This window comes from Haliotis rubra, unplaced genomic scaffold (genome assembly GCF_003918875.1).
Source record: "Haliotis rubra isolate DU_JTF1 unplaced genomic scaffold, ASM391887v1 Scf792, whole genome shotgun sequence".
Lineage (NCBI taxonomy): Eukaryota > Metazoa > Mollusca > Gastropoda > Lepetellida > Haliotidae > Haliotis > Haliotis rubra.
Window position 1 is genome coordinate 99,791 of NW_025767515.1, and position 19,576 is coordinate 119,366.

Below are 19,576 nucleotides of genomic sequence, written 5' to 3' on the forward strand. Positions count from 1 at the left end.
TAAAAATAATATTTCAAGTGCACCCCTACATCCAGTACTGAAATGGTATATGAATATCAGCTGCTGGTGACTGGTTCTCCTTTGATACGCCCACCGGCCTTTGCGTTGATCTGTGTAGACGATGTCCCAGTCCGCTATAAATAGTCTCTATCCGTCCCACATCTGTCAAACAAGAAGTTGTAGAGTTGACAACGTAGCTGTTGTAACCCAAGTCGCGCCTTGCTTTCTACAACTTACAACAAAATGGATTTTTTTCATATAGTGGAGTGGTCGACAATCATCTTCACCATTCTCATGATGATGTCAGGAATGTAAGTTTGAAACTTTTTATGAAGTTTATGCCTAAGTAATCTCCTGTTAACCGTTACCCAAGGCATTATGCATGGGGTAATACTGTTTACTATAGGGTATGGGTTTTATATTGACCCAAAAACCTCTCTGAAGGTTCTACCAGCCTGACAATAATGTTTATATAAGAGTCCTAGTTACTGGCCTTCTTAAGGGATGTAAACATTTATGTCTGTAGATTTAAGAGTGAACCTGTTTGAAAGTGTGGTAATTTGTTATATTTAGTTATGCACACTCAGCTACAGTTATGACATCCAATGGGAAAGCAATGATTAAATTCTCCAGTCATTGTCTTGGTATATTTGTTCATACATGACAATGACACTGTGGTTAGACTAAATCTGTCTAGAAATGTATCAAACCATGGACTTTGTTAATCATCCATGATAAAACAATACAAGTATCTGATATCAATCACAATCAATATTCAGTATCAGCCATGTGGATATTTAGATGTAGTGCAAAGCACATAGAGATCGTCAAGCTGAACTTTGCAAGGACTATGTTTCATTTTTGATGACACTATATATATATTTGGTGCACATAGTATATTGTTGTACATATAGTCATCAATGTTTGTTTTAGGTTGTTTTCAGCCATTTTGACTCAGTGTATGAAAAGTATGTAAAAGTTGGAACACTAAGGAAGGAGAACAATACACGGGTGAACAACTTTATTTAAATAGGAGCGACATTTTGGTTTGTATTCCAGCACCATTATCAAGCAAGTGAAGAACAGAGTATGGATTGTGAGGAAATGGTTTTATAGTTGATTGGATCAGGTGAGATAGCTTCTTTGAGTTTCCAGATTTTGAAGTCTTTCAGGTTGGTTTTTAAAGCTTGGGCTTTGTCCCACAATATGCTGTGGTCGGGATTGTCTATTAGATATTGTCTGGTAAGGATGATTTAGAGTCAAGTTTAGATACACTGAATTCTAATGATACCCTTTCATTTGGGTTATGATTGGTCTGGATGTTTCACCAAATAAAGCACATCCACAATTGCTGTTATTCCTCTTGAAAACAGGCCAGTATAGTTGTAGTTTTCAAGAGGAATGTATCACTTGGCAAATACAATTGGCCTAGTTAAGGATGAGGTCAGCACAAAGCTGATAAAATTGCTCTGTGATGCTGTATACAGGTATCTCTTCCATGCCATGTATTTACATGTGTAAAAGGGCATAAATTCAACTCTTGTTTGTCATCTCTTCTTTCAGTAAACAAATTGGTCCAGGATGCTGGATTTGATAAATACTAAATCTATAAACCAGTCTTTGATTTTGCAACACAGATTAAATTGCCTGATGTGTTAAGATGCTGTACAACAGGCCTCTTTACAATACTTTCAGCATTTTCTTGGGTATACACTTTCTATTTTACAAAATCTTAAGTTTTTGAATTTTAAAGATTGAGTCCCATCCTGGATTTGAATCCACACTCTTAGAGTGTGTCACCAAATCACCAGCATGCAAAGCCAGTGATGTAACCCACTTAGGCACCATCAACAAGAATGGAAGTCTGACACCGACAACTCTACATCACGTAGATAATCATATTTACAATTTACGAATACGTTGGGGTTCATATTTAATGTAGGCATTGAGTATTTGCTCACACGTTATCATTCACATGGGCTTTTGATGGGTTTCTTTATGTATCCAATATATTTATACTAAGTTCAACTCAGGGTCTCGTTTATTGTGGTTTATAACTGATGACTAAGTCTTCTGCTTATATGCTGTTTGTGTTATTTCCAATTGGCATAACCTTGTGTGTTGGCTCAAATGAGTTTCATTTTGAATAATAGGTAACAGATATCTGTGTCACAATCAGTCAGATGTTGCACATCTGTGCATTGTTCACCACAGTAGAGTTCATACACATCTCTGTAGTGGAAAGAGGAGCAGTGGCTATTATCTGAGAAAAGGTACTCTAGGTGCCTGTTTCTGCATGCTATGCTGTTTGGGTATCATAATTCTTCATGGAGACTTGTACTCCAGAAAGTCAACTTGATCTGTGATATGGACGAAAGAAATATTTTAGAAATATAAATAATATTAGGATGAGTACCAATGGAAGCCAGAATTTAGGTGCCCTTTGTAGAAAAGTTTGGCAAGTGAACTTGGTCCTTAGATTTCAAAATTGTTATTTATACGGAAAAATATATGGCCTCTTGTCTCTGGTAACATTTCCTTTGTTAATGTTTGGTAAGTGTTTAGATACCTGTGAAGATACAGCTTGGAGTGGTGAGATCCTCACTGATGAAATGTACAGAGCTGATGGATTGTTCTTGCACACTTGTTTAAACCAATACCCTGTATATTGTAAAATCACGACAAGAATGCTGATTATGTGTCTGGTGTGTTGCTGCAGCTGTCAATTCAGAGAGAGGTATACTGCTTACTTTATCCTTATGAAAGTTCTTATGTGCAAAATGAAACTAAACATTAAAAAGTTGATTTAATAACTCGAAATATATTACTGATTGTGAAATGTGAAGGTCGAAAACATGTTTTTATCTTAGATAATAACATGGCAGATTAACCTTTTAATACATAGATCATCTCTTGAGCTCCTTACATAATTGACTGAAAATGTACCTATTGGTTAATGTGGGTTATATAGTTAAGTATACATCACCCTGGCACAGGAATAACCTGTGTTCACAAAGTGCAACAGAAACTGTTGTTATGAGATGACAAGTAGTTTACAGTAATAAGCACAGGGCATACTTAGTGTCTTATCAAACAGATAAATGAAATAACAGGCTAGCAAGAAACAAGTTCAGTTAAAATTGAGGAAGTGTTTGGCTGGCAAATACACTGCAAAATCTGAACATCATCCCTTTTGTGTGAAACAACACAAATCTTATATTTACATAAACAATCCCGTGTAACACAGATCCTCATTAAAAGTAGTCATTTAAATAAGTATACCTGTGTTCCACAGTCATGTAGATGTACTGCAATATTCACAATCACTGAAAGGTAGTGTGTATATCATAACCATTTGAAGGTAGTGCATGTTCACGGTCATTTGAAGGTAGTATGTGTTCCCCAGTCATTTAAAGGTAGTGCATGTTCCACAGTCATTTAAAGGTAGTGCATGTTCCCCAGTCATTTAAGGGTAGTGCATGTTCCACAGTCATTTAAAGGTAGTGCATCATTTAAAGGTAGTGCATGTGTTCCTCAGTCACAGTGCATTTCCACAGTCATGTTCCACAGTCATTTAAAGGTAGTGCATGTTCCACAGTCATTTAAAGGTAGTGCATGTTCCACAGTCATTTAAAGGTAGTGCATGTTCCACAGTCATTTAAAGGTAGTGCATGTTTCACAGTCATTTAAAGGTAGTGCATGTTCCACAGTCATTTACAGGTAGTGTATGTTCCACAGTCATTTAAAGGTAGTGCATGTTCCACAGTCATTTAAAGGTAGTGCATGTTCCACAGTCATTTAAAGGTAGTGCATGTTCCACAGTCATTTAAAGGTAGTGCATGTTCCACAGTCATTTAAAGGTAGTGCATGTTCCACAGTCATTTAAAGGAAGTGCATGTTCCACAGTCATTTAAAGGTAGTGCATGTTCCACAGTCATTTAAAGGTAGTGCATGTTTCACAGTCATTTAAAGGTAGTGCATGCTCCACAGTCATTTAAAGGTAGTGCATGTTCCACAGTCATTTAAAGGTAGTGCATGGTCCACAGTCATTTAAAGGTAGTGCATGTTCCACTGTCTGGACATTTGGCAGCTTGGGTGAAGAAGTGGACAAGACTGTCTTGTGTGAAATGCAGATAGTCTTATCAAGGTATTCCTTGTTAGCCAAGTTAAAACTGAGGATGTGAATCAACTTGCCAGGACAGCTGGTCAGGCAAAGCCTAGTCACCCTTAACGAAACATATTGAACATTTTCAGCATTCATTCCACTGTAACAATAAACATAGAGTGGGACTTGCATTATAAAACATCCTCCCAGACCTCCATCCCAGCAATATCAATAATGTGATTTCACCACTGACACTGCTGGTTCTTCTTGCCATGAAACACCACCTTGATACATTCAGTAATGGATTATTGATCAATTGATCCATTTCCTGTAGAAACCTTAATAAAACTTTTTGAAAATGTAAGATCAATGTCGTCAATTATCACAGGTACATGAGAGAGTTGCCTACTGTTACCTTACTATGTAAGCTTAGCATTGGAGAAATAACAGTGCATGTACTTGTAGATATTTAGGACAATACCAAGACACCTATGTTCAATATGAAAGTGATGTATTGTTTTGATATTGTTGTACATTGACATATTGACTGCTGGTGCCATTATAGACAGATGTATGTGATAGTCCTTTCTTTATTGTCATTATCACAAATAATCAATAAGGCCGATTGTTCCAGGATTAATTGATAGTATAACACATTGTGCAAGGCCACCTTTATCTGGCTGACGGTGTGAGGGACAGTGTTGATAGGCTATCAAGTGATGTGTCCCGTGCTCCTAATCAATAATGCTGTATTGCTGTAGTGTATATACAAATATGTGATGTGAGTGTGACATGCACAGTACCTCAGGAGAGAACATTGAATCTCACTTAAGATCACAGAAAGGGTTCCATTTCTGCAACAGGGCAGCTGATCAGCGATGATATTGATTGCCTGACATGGAGAACTGAATGACGTCAATATGAATGACTGAATGTTGTAAGGATTTCTACTTGCTGAAAGGTTAAATGTAAATTTTGATTGGAATATTTGATTTTACAGAAACATCATAAAACTGTAAAACTTGGAAATTAACAGTATGAGATTTATTTAATAAGGTGAATGCTTCCAATAAATAAATTGACTATTTTGATTTTAACAATAGAATTGTCCTCTTTCTGTTGAAAGAATTTGTCTTAGATACTTTTGTGGGACTTAAAAACTGACTGTTTCATGTAGAAGGGGATATATCCATTCACTTTTTATTCTGAAACAGTGTTTTACGTAATAAATAATGGACAATAAGAATTCATTTGCAGAGAATGATAAATGTTGCCATTTACTTTTTTTTCTTTCAATGTTATCTTTTAAGTAATAATTTGTGGATGATAAGATTTAAGTCCTTAGATTGACACATGTTTTCATTCACTTCTTTACCATCTGGTCCATGTGTACTTTATCACAGAGGACCATGACATAGCAATGCTGTTGAAACAAAAGGTCTTATCAGTGTATTGCAAACAATTCATCCCAGTTTAAATATATTTAAACATGATACATTAATACTGATGTGTGCACACACAACAATCTTGTATTACATTGTGTTACTCAATCACTTATACAGTAATCTCTACATGATGCTTTATCAATCAGTAGCAGAGAAATGTGCAGAGCTACATGGAATCATTATCTACTGGAACTATTCACACATGCATGCCCAGCAGCCAATCTGTCCACCTTGACAACATGGTTTCCACAACATGTGCTATTTGTGTAGACGCTCAGTAACTGTCCTGGTGACAACAGAATGTTGGACAGGACAGAGAAAGTGCTTTAGTATTGATGGAGCCCTAGACATTGTGCTGTATAGATCAAGGAGATGTCCACCAGATGTTGAGGATGCTGGCCTTGTATTGATTATCTTATCAAGGACTTCAGTATTAAAATATTGATATATCTTGTTGACCCAATGTCTCAACAATGTTCAGGATGATATGAGTGGGTATGTATAACAAGATATAAGCACACTGACAAAGTATTGATTTCCAGGGTTTTGAAATCAGTAGTATTCATTATTATAGTTACAGAGTCCATTGATTTCAATAAAATATGTAATACACGATTATGATTATGAAGAAAGCCGTGAGTTCAAGTGTTCGGTAGGTGAACCATTAAGAGAACAGTTCAAAAGCTCAGTGTAGGATGAAAAACATATTACCTCAAGTTTTGAGACATACCCCCCAAAAACTTAATTCTTAGAATGCAATGAATCCTTGTATGGCTCAAAGACATACTGTTATGAAAAATGACAAATGAAATTGAAATGTTCACAGTTTAGATAAGAATCTGGTGGTAACTTTAGGATCTGTGAAATGCGATGGAAGTTTTGTTCTTATTTTAGTAAATGATGTGAAAAAATAAGTGGATCTATTTTATGCCTCTACCACTCCACCCACCCAAAAACATAGGGGATTAACAGTGTTTCCGTTATCCGGTATATACCTGAAAATCGCCGGTAAAATTTGTTGGGGACCGGTAAATTGAAAGCCAGCAGTATACCGTGTCCGGTGAATAATCATGTATGAAAATAAAAACATCATGGGTAAGCGAAATGACAGTCTTGGCTGTGCTTTCATGGTCACAAAAACTGTTATGCTTTGGAAATATCCAGGCTAAAAATAACTTTAAAATGAGTACTTACAGTATGGTAATAGGATATGACCGGCAAATTTCATTCATGACCGGTAAAAGTTTAGGTCACCAGACACAGTGTCCGATAAATAATGAAGTCAGCGGAAACACTGGGATTAAGATATAACTTCCAGTATAACTTTGAACTGGTCCCAAACACGTTTACTGGACATGTTCTGACTGACCATTCTCTTGGTTTCAGACCACCATGTGTATCTATGTACAAGACTCAGGAGACTAAGAATATACCATTCTTCTTCTTCCTCATCTGCCTTATGAAGTAAGTCAATCGGTCTCAACATGAGAATCCATTCATTTCGTACTCCACCTACATACAGTGCATAGTTTGCTATATTCTTATATGTCTTTTTTTTCTAACATGCAAATCATATTCAGCATTTTATTTTTTTACACTCTTTAAACATATTACAGGACCATGAAATACACAGTTTAATAAAACAAGTTGAGTGTTGGCGGAGCAATGTCAGAGACATGACAGACAGGCTGATTAAAGGGTGCATGGAAGAAAAGGTCTATTCAGTCGGACCTATTTAGCAGGTGGGTTAGGTCCCTGGTGAAGCAAAGGCTTTCTTTGGTGGCCAAATGGTCAGAGATAATGGAGGTTGACAACTAAACACTCCTTCTGATAATCTAGTATTGTTGTTTCAACATATGTATCAAGATTTGTGACCACTGGGATGTATTTCCCGTGACAGTTGTGTTGTGCCCCCAGCTGTATCCCCTGTGATGTATTGTGTTGCAGTAGCATGATCGGACTCTACTATGGCGTGCTCATCGACAATGGCATGCTGAAGATGCTCAACATTTTAGGCACGGCATTGTGGGGCATCTACATATTTGTATACATCTTGGTGGCACAAGTCAAGGTACTGCCTTCCTATGACAGTGGTCTCTTGCCACATGTTTGTTGTAAATTGTTGTACAGATCTTTTACACAATCAAATTGTTGTTTCTCTGCTGTAGAGTGAAAATGTGTATATGTTAGATTCAGAGGTTACTGTCTCATAAATCAAATACATAAATCATTACACAGCCTTACATGGAATGTTATTATTTTTAGCCAAAAGTTTGCAATAAACACATTATGACATTAGCAAACATTTTGTGATGTTTGATTGTCCATGTTTGTTGTCGAACTAGTATTAACTAGTACTTCTGCACAGTGAGGCTGCCAACCTAGGTTGTACCACTTAATTTCTTCTGGCATCCAATTTAAGACCTTTTGAGTCCTGTCAGTGGACACGCCTGGAATAAGTAAACTAGACTGGGATTTCACGAACATTAATCAATGCAGTCGGGATAGAATGACATGCATCAGTCCAGTTCAAGGCTGACCAGCTCATTAAGGGTGACTAGGTTAGGGGGTAGTTGAATGAGGTCAGGGGGTAGTTGAATGAGGTTAAGGGGTAGTTGAACAAGGTTAGAGGGTAGTTGAATGAGGTCAGGGGGTAGTTGAACAAGGTTAGGGGTTAGTTGAACAAGGTTAAGGGGTAGTTGAACAAGGTTAGAGGGTAGTTGAACAAGATTACAGGGTAGTTGAATGAGGTTAGTAGGTAGTTGAACAAGGTTAGAGGGTAGTTGAATGAGGTTAGGGGGTAGTTGAACAAGGTTAGGGGTTAGTTGAACAAGGTTAAGGGGTAGTTGAACAAGGTTAAGGGGTAGTTGAATGAGGTTAAGGGGTAGTTGAATGAGGTTAGGGGTAGTTGAATGAGGTTAAGGGGTAGTTGAACAAGGTTAAGGGGTAGTTGAATGAGGTTAAGGGGTAGTTGAACAAGGTTAAGGGGTAGTTGAATGAGGTTAGTAGGTAGTTGAACAAGGTTAGAGGGTAGTTGAACAAGATTAGAGGGTAGTTGAATGAGGTTAGGGTGGTTGAACAAGGTTAGAGGGTAGTTGAATGAGGTTAGTAGGTAGTTGAACAAGGTTAGAGGGTAGTTGAACAAGATTAGAGGGTAGTTGAATGAGGTTAGGGGTGGTTGAACAAGGTTAGAGGGTAGTTGAATGAGGTGAGTAGGTAGTTGAACAAGATTAGAGGGTAGATGAACAAGATTAGAGGGTAGTTGAATGAGGTTAGGGGTGGTTTAATGAGGTTAAGGGGTAGCTTAATGAGGTTAGCAGGTAGTTGAACAAGGTTAAGGGGAAGTTGAATGAGGTTAAGGGGTAGTTGAATAAGGTTACAGGGTAGTTGAACAAGGTTAGAGGGTAGTTGAACAAGGTTACAGGGTAGTTGAACGAGGTTAAGGGGTAGTTGAATGAGGTTAAGGGGTAGTTGAATGAGGTTAAGGGGTAGTTGAACGAGGTTAAGGGGTAGTTGAACGAGGTTAAGGGGTAGTTGAACAAGGTTAAGGGTAGTTGAATGAGGTTAGCGGGCAGATGAACAAGGTTAAGGGGTAGTTGAACAAGGTTAAGGGTAGTTGAACAAGGTTAAGGGGGTAGTTGAACAAGGTTAAGGGTAGTTGAATGAGGTTAAGGGGTAGTTGAATGAGGTTAGGGAGTAGTTGAATGAGGTCAGGGAATAGTTGAATGAGGTTAAGGGGTAGTTGAACAAGGTTAAAGGGTAGTTGAACAAGGGTAAGGGGTAGTTGAATGAGGTTAGCGGGATAGTTGAAGTTGAGGTTAGGGGGTAGTTGAATGAGGTTAGGGAGTAGTTGAACAAGGTTAAGGGGTAGTTGAACATGAGAATAAGGGGTAGTTGAACAAGGTTAAAGGAGAGTTGTATGAGGTTAGCGGGTAGTTGAACAAAGGTTAAGGGGTAGTTGAATGAGGTTAAGGGGTAGTTGAATGAGGTTAAGGGGTAGTTGAACGAGGTTAAGGGGTAGTTGAACAAGGTTAAGGGTAGTTGAATGAGGTTAGCGGGTAGATGAACAAGGTTAAGGGGTAGTTGAACAAGGTTAAGGGGTAGTTGAACAAGGTTAAGGGGTAGTTGAACAAGGTTAAGGGATAGTTGAACAAGGTTAAGGGTAGTTGAATGAGGTTAAGGGGTAGTTGAATGAGGTTAGGGAGTAGTTGAATGAGGTCAGGGAGTAGTTGAATGAGGTTAAGGGGTAGTTGAACAAGATTAAAGGGTAGTTGAACAAGGGTAAGGGGTAGTTGAATGAGGTTAGCAGGAAGTTGAATGAGGTTAGGGGGTAGTTGAATGAGGTTAGGGAGTAGTTGAACAAGGTTAAGGGTAGTTGAATGAGGTTAAGGGTAGTTGAATGAGGTTAAAGGTAGTTGAACAAGGTTAAAGGGTAGTTGAACAAGGTTTAAGGTAGTTAGTTGAGAGAGTTAAGGGTAGTTGAATGAGGTTAGGGTAGTTGAATGAGGTTAAGGGTAGTTGAATGAGGTTGAATGAGGTTAAGGGGTAGTTGAATGAGGTTAAGGGGTAGTTGAACAAGGTTAAAGGGTAGTTGAACAAGGTTAAGGGGTAGTTGAATGAGGTTAGCGGGAAGTTGAATGAGGTTAGAGGGTAGTTGAATGAGGTTAGGGAGTAGTTGAACAAGGTTAAGGGGTAGTTGAATGAGAATAAGGGGTAGTTGAACAAGGGTAAAGGAGAGTTGTATGAGGTTAGCGGGTAGTTGAACAAGGTTAAGGGGTAGTTGAATGAGGTTAAGGGGTAGTTGAATAAGGTTAGGGAGTAGTTGAATAAGGTTTGGGAGTAGTTGGTAGTTGAATAAGGTTAAGGAGTAGTTGAATAAGGTTAGGGAGTAGTTAAGGAGGTTAGCAGGTAGTTGAACAAGGTTAAGGGGTAGTTGAATGAGGTTAGGGAGTAGTTGAATAAGGTTAGGGAGTAGTTGAATAAGGTTAGGGTGTAGTTGAATAAGGTTAGGGGTAGTTGAACAAGGTTAAGGGGTAGTTGAATGAGGTTAGGGAGTAGTTGAATAAGGTTAGGGAGTAGTTGAATAAGGTTAGGGAGTAGTTGAATAAGGTTAGGGAGTAGTTGAATGAGGTTAGCAGGTAGTTGAACAAGGTTAAGGGGTAGTTGAATGAGGTTAGAGAGTAGTTGAATAAGGTTAGGGAGTAGTTGAATAAGGTTAGGGGGTAGTTGAATGAGGTCAGGGGGTAGTTGAATGTAGTAAGGGGGTCGTGGAACTGGAAGAAAAAAGTTATTCTTGCTTTTACACAGGACACATGTTTAGAAAAGCATAGGAATGTTCTATCTGAATTATGTACAGATTTGAAGATCCATATACCTTGAGAATGATCGGCTAAAACTATCATCAGAGGTATGAATGAAGAATCTTAACTGTTGTGCTAAACACGTTCATGCTAACTGACATTTGATTCGTTTATATTCCAGAGTGATGCTGTATCCAAGGTAACAGGAATGTTTGCCCTGTTCCTGTCCCACGTGGTATATCTTGTCTACATTGTACAGCGACATGACGAGATGGTGGCCTGGCTGGGCAGCATGCTGTTCGTGTGGACCAATGTGCTGGTGATTGTACCAGCGTGGGACATAGTGAGTTGGGAGAATGAGTCAATGATTCTAGGGAACTGACGTGATGTTGCTCTAATGGTTGCTGCCTTATGTAGCAACATACATACAAATAAGTGTGTGTGAAGCTGCTTGTATTGAAGTACTGTCGGAAATAGAAAAAAACTGTTTTTAGGCTGTTACTCTGTATCCCTAAAATTGACAAATTTACAAAAGGCATATATTGAAATAACCCACATCGGCCTAACTGGCGTTCAGTGGGATGCGTAATACGATATCCAGAAAAGCATGTTTACTCATAAAATCGGGCAAAACTTAGAAAATACGAATACCTGCTCAAAACAATAGATCGGACTATAGATGGCAATTAGGTCGCACAGCTAGGTATGACGACGGACCGTCGACTCACCTGGCATGAAATGCACGTCCTACCTACAAGCACAAGGGGTCATCTCAAAGATATTTGGGCGGTGGGGTAGCCAAGTGGTTAAAGCGTTGGCTCGTCACGCCGAAGACCCGGGTTAGAATCCCCACATGGGTACAATGTGTGAAGCCCATTTCTGGTGTTCCCCGCCGTGATGTTGCTGGAATATTGCTAAAAGCAGCGTAAAACCAAACTCAGTCAGTCAGTCAGTCAAAGATATTTTATGCTTTTTCATGTGTGTTGAATATGTCTCATCTATTGATTAATATCTAACGTGTCTTTCTTTCGTAACGTTTATGTTGACATATGTAAAAGGGTATGATACCCATGGAAAAGCTTAAATCAGCCATCGTATTAAATGTCTCAAAATATATAGGTGGCATGACCACCCAAAGATCGACAGGACTGGATATTATTTGTAAATTGTTATCACATGCCGTTTGCTTCCCAGTATAATTCCCCTAAAGGAATTTCTTATCTCAGCTTGTATCTCTATCCCCCATCCCGACCCCAACCACCGTCTGCGACACCCGTCTTGGATTTGCTTTTGAGATGACCCCTCCTACCTGTTTCTTTGTATAGTGATAGTGAGACTCCATCGCATGACATGCCGTTTGCTTCCCAGTTTAATTCCCCTAAAGGAATTTCTTATCTCATCTTGTATCTCTATCCCCAATGCTGACCCCAACCACCATCTGCGACACCCATCCTGGATTTGCTTTTGAGACGACCCCTCCTACCTGTTTCTTCTTATAGTGATAGTGAGACTCCATCGCATGACATGCCGTTTGCTTCCCAGTTTAATTCCCCTAAAGGAATTTCTTATCTCAGCTTGTATCTCTATCCCCAATGCTGACCCCAACCACCGTCTGCGACACCCATCCTGGATTTGCTTTTGAGACGACCCCTCCTACCTGTTTCTTCTTATAGTGATAGTGAGACTCCATCGCATGACATGCCGTTTGCTTCCCAGTTTAATTCCCCTAAAGGAATTTCTTATCTCAGCTTGTATCTCTATCCCCAATGCTGACCCCAACCACCGTCTGCGACACCCATCCTGTATTTGCTTTTGAGACGACCCCTCCTACCTGTTTCTTCTTATAGTGATAGTGAGACTCCATCGCATGACATGCCGTTTGCTTCCCAGTTTAATTCCCCTAAAGGAATTTCTTATCTCAGCTTGTATCTCTATCCCCAATGCTGACCCCAACCACCGTCTGCGACACCCATCCTGTATTTGCTTTTGAGACGACCCCTCCTACCTGTTTCTTCTTATAGTGATAGTGAGACTCCATAGTAGCTGCATCCTTCATAGTTTCAGTTTTATAGTTTTTATTTTTTACGTCAGCTATCGTTTATGATAAAGCTAAGTTTAATTTCAAAATGGACATATAAAAATTGTCCTTTGTAATATAATATCATCGCACACTAATTTGCGTAAAGACATGGTCTGTTCCAAATAAGTCCCTTTGGCTTAGAAAAACCCCGCATTGCACTAATCTCTCCTCAGTAAAGTCATTTAGACTGTAGTTAGGCCAAACTTAGTTTAACAGATATTTCACACTTACACATATCAACTACATAAATTGTAGATATCAATGCGAAAAAACAGTTTATTTCTATTTCCGACAGTACTTTAGTGAGGACTACAGTTCTCCAGGGGTGGGGTGGGATGTTCTCCAGTGGGGTGTTCTCCCACTGAGATACCAGGCCTCTGTTTAACATGGAATCATAGCTGTCCAGTCCCTGTTTCGTCCCCTTAATTCCAAGCATCAGACGCCATGTTGTATTACATGACGGTATTGAACCATTGACCATCAGCTCTCCGAGTCGATGTTGTATCCACTAGAACCTGATGAGGGTTTAACAGGCGTTATAGGTAGAAGGGTATTCAGCAGGTTGTACACAATACAAATAATCTTTGTTTTTAGGGGAAAGGTTATGGTCTTCACTGATATTTTTGATTGACTGAATTTAGCTGGGATATTAGACTAATGGCTAGTTTCTGAAATGAACATATTTTACAGAAAATAGAAGTTCTTAAATTAAAATTATAAATACATTAAAAAGTAGCCCAGAGACTTTCTTCATTTTCAGAAACTGCGGTAATGTAGACTTGCCACACATTATAGACTTACTTGGGCTGCATTGGGTATATTTGTTTCTGGGTCTGTATGACAGACTACTGGGATATAAACTACATTTACAACAGTTTGTAGAAGAATTACCCAACTGGGGTACATTATACTGGCTCCCAGCCAGCCAGCCCTTATTCATCCCCTTAATGCCAAGCACCAGGCAGGGTGACAACAATCATCTTTCAAAGTCTCTTGCTATGATGCAGCCAATGGTGAACAAACATTTTCATCAACTAAAGTAGACAATGGAAGTGTTCTGCATGGAGATGGTCCATGTTTAAACTATCTAGGTGGTCTGCAGGTAGATGATCATCTCCAGACAGATGTTCTATCCACTAGACCTAGTCTCCAGGCAGGAGATCTATCTGTAGATCACAGAAGCGGTCTCTAGGCAGATGTTCTCAGATCCACTAGTCCATAGGGGTGGTCTCCAGGCAGATGATCTAATAACTTGAAAACATGACCGTCTACAGAAAACGAAGACTTGACTTGAACGGTCTGCGATGTCTGCTTGATGAGGGGGCATGGTGGGCGAACTGGCTAAAGCGCCAGGCTAGTGATCTAGCAAGCTTGAGGTGACGGGATCGAGCCCACCTGTGACGGGGTGTAAAAACCTTGGAGTCAACTTTGTGTGCAGACTCTTTCAGTGTTGTCACAACCCCTAGTGTACAGTACACAACCCTGTGCACTTAAAAGAACCCACGAATCCGTTGGTATATGACCAGATGGTGGCCACATGAATATGTGCAAACACCAAGTTGCGGGTACAGCAACGTGCAGTAAACTTGGACAAAGTACTGTGACTATGTGTCCCAGTCCACCAAGCTGTGAATGGGTACCTCGTAAGGATGGGAATGCCACAATAACTCGGTGCACCTAGTGGCTGCAAGAGTTTTATGCTCCCCAGGGAGTTGAGATTGACAATACGATGTGCTGTTGAGATTGACATCCAGTGAACAAGGGAAAAGCAAAGCGCCTTTGAGCAGCTGAGCTGAGCTGGATATCGGCGCTATACAAATGTTATTATGTATGTATGTATGTATGTATGATGAATAATGTGTTGTTTCAGGTGGAAGTTGTGAGGAGAAAGAGCTCAGAAGGTGTGTCTGTCTCAGTGCTGATGGGGGGCCTCATGTGCTCCTTCGTCTGGCTCCTCTATGGGTATCTGCTGAATGACTTCAACATCTATGTGAGTACTTGCAAGGGACAGGGAGATGTTTGTAGTCCAAAGAAAGGTTGAAATTAAGTGGAGTAAGTATATGTAAATAGTCAAGTCTGAACCAGACACATCACCTAAAGTCAGCATGATGATAGCCTGATGTCTCATGATGATAGCCTGATGTCTCATGATGATAGCCTGATGTCTCATGATGATAGCCTGATGTCTCATGATGATAGCCTGATGTCTCATGATGATGAAGCCAGATGGGTGTCTCATCATGGTGTAGCTGAGCGTCTCATCATGGTGTAGCTGAGCATCTCATCATGGTGTAGCTGAGCGTCTCATCATGGTGTAGCTGAGCATCTCATCATGGTGTAGCTGAGCGTCTCATCATGGTGTAGCTGGTTGTCTCATCATGGTGTAGCTGGTTGTCTCATCATGGTGTAGCTGAGCGTCTCATCATGGTGTAGCTGAGCGTCTCATCATGGTGTAGCTGAGCGTCTCATCATGGTGTAGCTGGTTGTCTCATCATGGTGTAGCTGGTTGTCTCATCATGGTAGCTGGCGTCTCATCATGGTGTAGCTGAGCGTCTCATGGTGTAGCTGGGTGTCTCATCATGGTGTAGCTCATGGTGTAGCTGGGTGTCTCATCATGGTGTAGCTATATCATGGGTAGCTCTTGTCATGGTGTAGCTGAGGCGTCTCATCATGGTGTAGCTGGGTGTCTCATCATGGTGTAGCTGGTTGTCTCATCATGGTGTAGCTGAGCGTCTCATCATGGTGTAGCTGGGTGTCTCATCATGGTTTAGCTGGGTGTCTCATCATGGTATAGCTGGGTGTCTCGTCATGGTGTAGCTGGGTGTCTCGTCATGGTGTAGCTGGTTGTCTCATCATGGTGTAGCTGGGTGTCTCATCATGGTATAGCTGGGTGTCTCGTCATGGTGTAGCTGGGTGTCTAGTCATGGTGTAGCTAGGTGTCTAATCATGGTGTAGCTGGTTGTCTCATCATGGTGTGGCTGGGTGTCTCATCATGGTATAGCTGGGTGTCTCGTCATGGTGTAGCTGGGTGTCTCATCATGGTGTAGCTGGTTGTCTCGTCATGGTGTAGCTGGGTGTCTCATGGTATAGCTGGGTGTCTAATCATGGTGTAGCTGGGTGTTGCATCATGGTGTAGCTAGGTGTCTCATCATGGTGTAGCTGGGTGTCTCATGTTGTAGCTAGGTGTCTCATCATGGTGTAGCTGGGTGTCTCATCATGGTGTAGCTGGGTGTCTCGTCATGGTGTAGCTGGTTGTCTCATGGTGTAGCTGGGTGTCTCATTATGAAGTAGCTGAGTGTCTCATCATGGTGTAGCTGAGCGTCTCATTATGATGTAGCTGGGTGTCTCATCATGGTGTAGCTGGGCGTCTCATCATGGTGTAGCTCTGTGTCTCATCATGGTGTAGCTGGGTGTCTCATGGTGGTGTAGGTGGGTGTTTCGTCATGGTGTAGCTGGGTGTCTCATCATGGTGTAGCTGGGTGTCTCATGGTGTAGCTGGGTGTCTCATGGTGTAGTTGGGTGTCTCATCATGGTGTAGCTGGGTGTCTCATCATGGTGTAGCTGGGTGTCTCATGGTGTAGCTGGGTGTCTCATGGTGGCTTGGGTGTCTCATCATGGTGTAGCTGAGTGTCTCGTCATATTGTAGCTGGGTGTCTCATCATGGTGTAGCTGGGTGTCTCATCATGGTGCAGCTGAGTGTCTCATCATGGTGTAGCTGGGTGTCTCATGGTGTAGCTGGGTTTGTAATCATGGTGTAGCTGGGTGTCTCATCATGGTGTAGCTGGGTGTCTCATGATGTAGCTGAGTGTGTCATCATGGTGTAGCTGAGAGTCTCATTATGGTGTAGCTGGGTGTCTCATTATGATGTAGCTGGGTGTATCATCATAGTGTGGCTTCATGTACCGTGTCTGACATGTTGCGATGTGTTTCAGGCGCCCAACATCCCCGGGGTAATTATCAACGTCACCCGCCTCGTCTTGTTGATAGCATACCGAGGTGGAGGCAAGGCCAAGGTGGAGTAACAGCCTCCCCATCACCCTCCATCTTCTGCATAATACAGAAGTGCATAATATGTGGCTATCCATGCAACAAAGTTTAAACCATTTCATAATGTATGTATGAATACCCATATGGTATGGTGCATCATTAAGTGTGGACAGAACGTGAATGCGTGTCTGAGTATGAAATGCATGGCGATGTACGTTTGCACTGATTACTGCTCACACCGACTTGCTACAGATGTTCATTTACCAGTGAGGTATATGAGACTCTTTATGAAAGAATGAGATTTGTAGATACATTCATCAATACTCTAGTGAATTTTAAAATAACCCAGGATGATCCATGAATATTGAAGTTGGTTTTAACTGTCTGTTTTTCCATTTTTAACACTTTCAAGTTTCATCAATCTTTTCGATGAAATCTTTTTTTATACACTGGTAATCAAATATTGTTTTTTATACACATATATGTGTTCGATATTTTAATTCCATATTTGTTTTAGATGTCTTTGGTTAACCCAAGAATTCGAATATAACAGCAATCGGTGATAAAATATCCAAGCAGACATATGTATTAACAACTTTATTGATATGATAGTTGTGACTGGTTTTACCTCATTATGTCTCTCTTTATTTAAGAAATAGAGTTCGCTCTACCACCATGTATAGTGTAATAAAACACACTTTCCCCCTGAACTATTATAGTTAAAGTACGAGGACGCTTGCATCCGAGTGCTTTAACGTTATAATAGTTCAGGGCGAAAGTGTGCTTTATTACACTATACATAGTGGTAGAGCGAACTGTATTTCTTTTCTAAGATGCCAAATTTAATACTTTCTAAGGATAATGACGATAATTAATTTAAGGCAGAACACAAACGATGGTGTGGGTGACCTAAATTAAGAATCCTCGCACAGGGCTAACTGGCTCGCTGTTCTATTGATGTGTATGCCCCCCCTACCTTAAGACGAACGTTACCAGGAAAAAACAAATGATAACAGTTTGATGACGGTTTACATTCGGATTAAATATCTTCTCTGAATTATTTTAATTACATCTGTCATTAACGTAAACCATATGGGGCAATATGAACGTCGCATTTCTACTACCAGCGTAAGTTTAGATCAGTTCATCCAGACGAAGCTGAGTAGTCTAGTGAAATTCCACGATTGCATTGTGGGAATGTAAACATTGCGAGCGTTACCGTGTCGCTGAAAACTTGTGAGTCGAATTGACACATTTTAACTGTCGTAAAACATAAACGTAATGTTTCCACCAGTGATGTTAGCTGCGTGAAGCAACTGCAAACCAAGAAACGGGATGCAACGGAGTAGTTTACTGTAGGAGGCCATATGAGGCGATGACAACTGACATGCATCGTGACGTCGCTTACATTGTGACATAATGTAAAATGGTTCGATTACGAGGGGGCACACTAGAATGACGCAGTGACGGGATAACGCCATTCAATTGTTACGTCATCAAAAAACTATACCTTTATTGTCTGATAATCTTAGGCATCTTAGAAATCCTCATATATACACAGATTGTTGTAGCTGGATGTTCCCAGGTTGATGACAGTGTTTTAGATCTGTGTTAAGGAGAGGGCACCTGTTTCTTGTCAGGTGAGAGGTTTATCCCTTCATTGGGGAAATAGTTTTGTCAGTCTGTCATATTTCAATACTAGGGCCACATTAATGTGATAGTCTTTGTTATTGTTGTGTATTCTTTGAAAATGATCAATATATTTGTTTGTTTTGTTGCAAGAACAAATATTATTTAACCAAACATTATTGCTGTTACCTCCATCTATATTTGTGCCAAAGTGTCATATGAAGTTTGTTACATGACTTGCAGATTGAAACAATATGTCAAGCCTGAAATCTATATGCAAAAGAAATCAGTGTGAAACCAACAAATAACAAAGCAATGTTATAAATTAACAATTTTATTAGAGAATTTACCAGATTTACTAGTCAGTACAAATTACTAAAGTTTTTCAATGTCAGTAAACAATGGAGTGCCAATACAAAATTTAGTAACAGTACGATTACAATAGCAGTATAAAATACTATAGCAGTGCTACTAGCTCTAAAGTCAGTTATTGACAGAAACAGAACAATGTAAAACAAACTAGAATTTTTAACAATAAATCACACCGCCATAAAAAAACTTGTAACATATGTTCTTATACTTGTTATTTTAGTAAACCTCTGACACAGTGCCTCAGATTCCAGTGTGTGGTGTATATGTGTCTGAATCACGCATGTTCAAACAGAATTGTACCAGTATGTCTGACATTTGTTACTCAGAGAATCCATTTATTTTGTATTAAACACTTGAAGCAGTTTTTATTTCTTTGATATTTATATGTTCATGTCAAAGTGTAATTTTGTTGTATATCTTATTAAGCTTTTATTGTAAGCATAAACAATTCGACCTTTTGGACAATAGCCAAGTGGGCCCTATCCAGCATCTACCTACAGTAGACCAACCTAGAACCCAATCGACCAATGGTGAAATTGGCCCCTTTCTAGCGTCTACCTACAGTAGACCTTCTCCTTTCAACCCAATCGACCAGTGGAGAAGTGGGACGTATCTAGCATCTACCTACAGTAGACCTACCTAGAGCCCTGTCCACCAA

At 40.1% G+C, this 19,576-nt stretch overlaps 1 protein-coding gene across 2 annotated transcripts; it reads left to right on the forward strand.

The window, feature by feature from the left end:
- The first annotated feature begins 113 nt into the window (after nucleotides 1-113).
- Nucleotides 114-17,657, forward strand: LOC124261262 (sugar transporter SWEET1-like). 2 transcript variants are annotated; one of them, XM_046695572.1, is made up of 7 exons: nucleotides 225-311; nucleotides 1,060-1,129; nucleotides 6,937-7,014; nucleotides 7,498-7,621; nucleotides 11,032-11,193; nucleotides 14,801-14,920; nucleotides 16,863-17,657. In XM_046695572.1, exons 3-7 carry the CDS (start codon nucleotides 6,953-6,955, stop codon nucleotides 16,950-16,952), a joined length of 558 nt encoding a protein of 185 aa, XP_046551528.1. In that variant the 5' UTR covers nucleotides 225-311; nucleotides 1,060-1,129; nucleotides 6,937-6,952; the 3' UTR covers nucleotides 16,953-17,657. The 2 variants fall into 2 exon arrangements, with proteins under 2 accessions (XP_046551527.1, XP_046551528.1); XM_046695571.1 differs by lacking the exon at nucleotides 1,060-1,129 and having other exon boundaries at nucleotides 114-311.
- The last annotated feature ends 1,919 nt before the right edge of the window (nucleotides 17,658-19,576 follow it).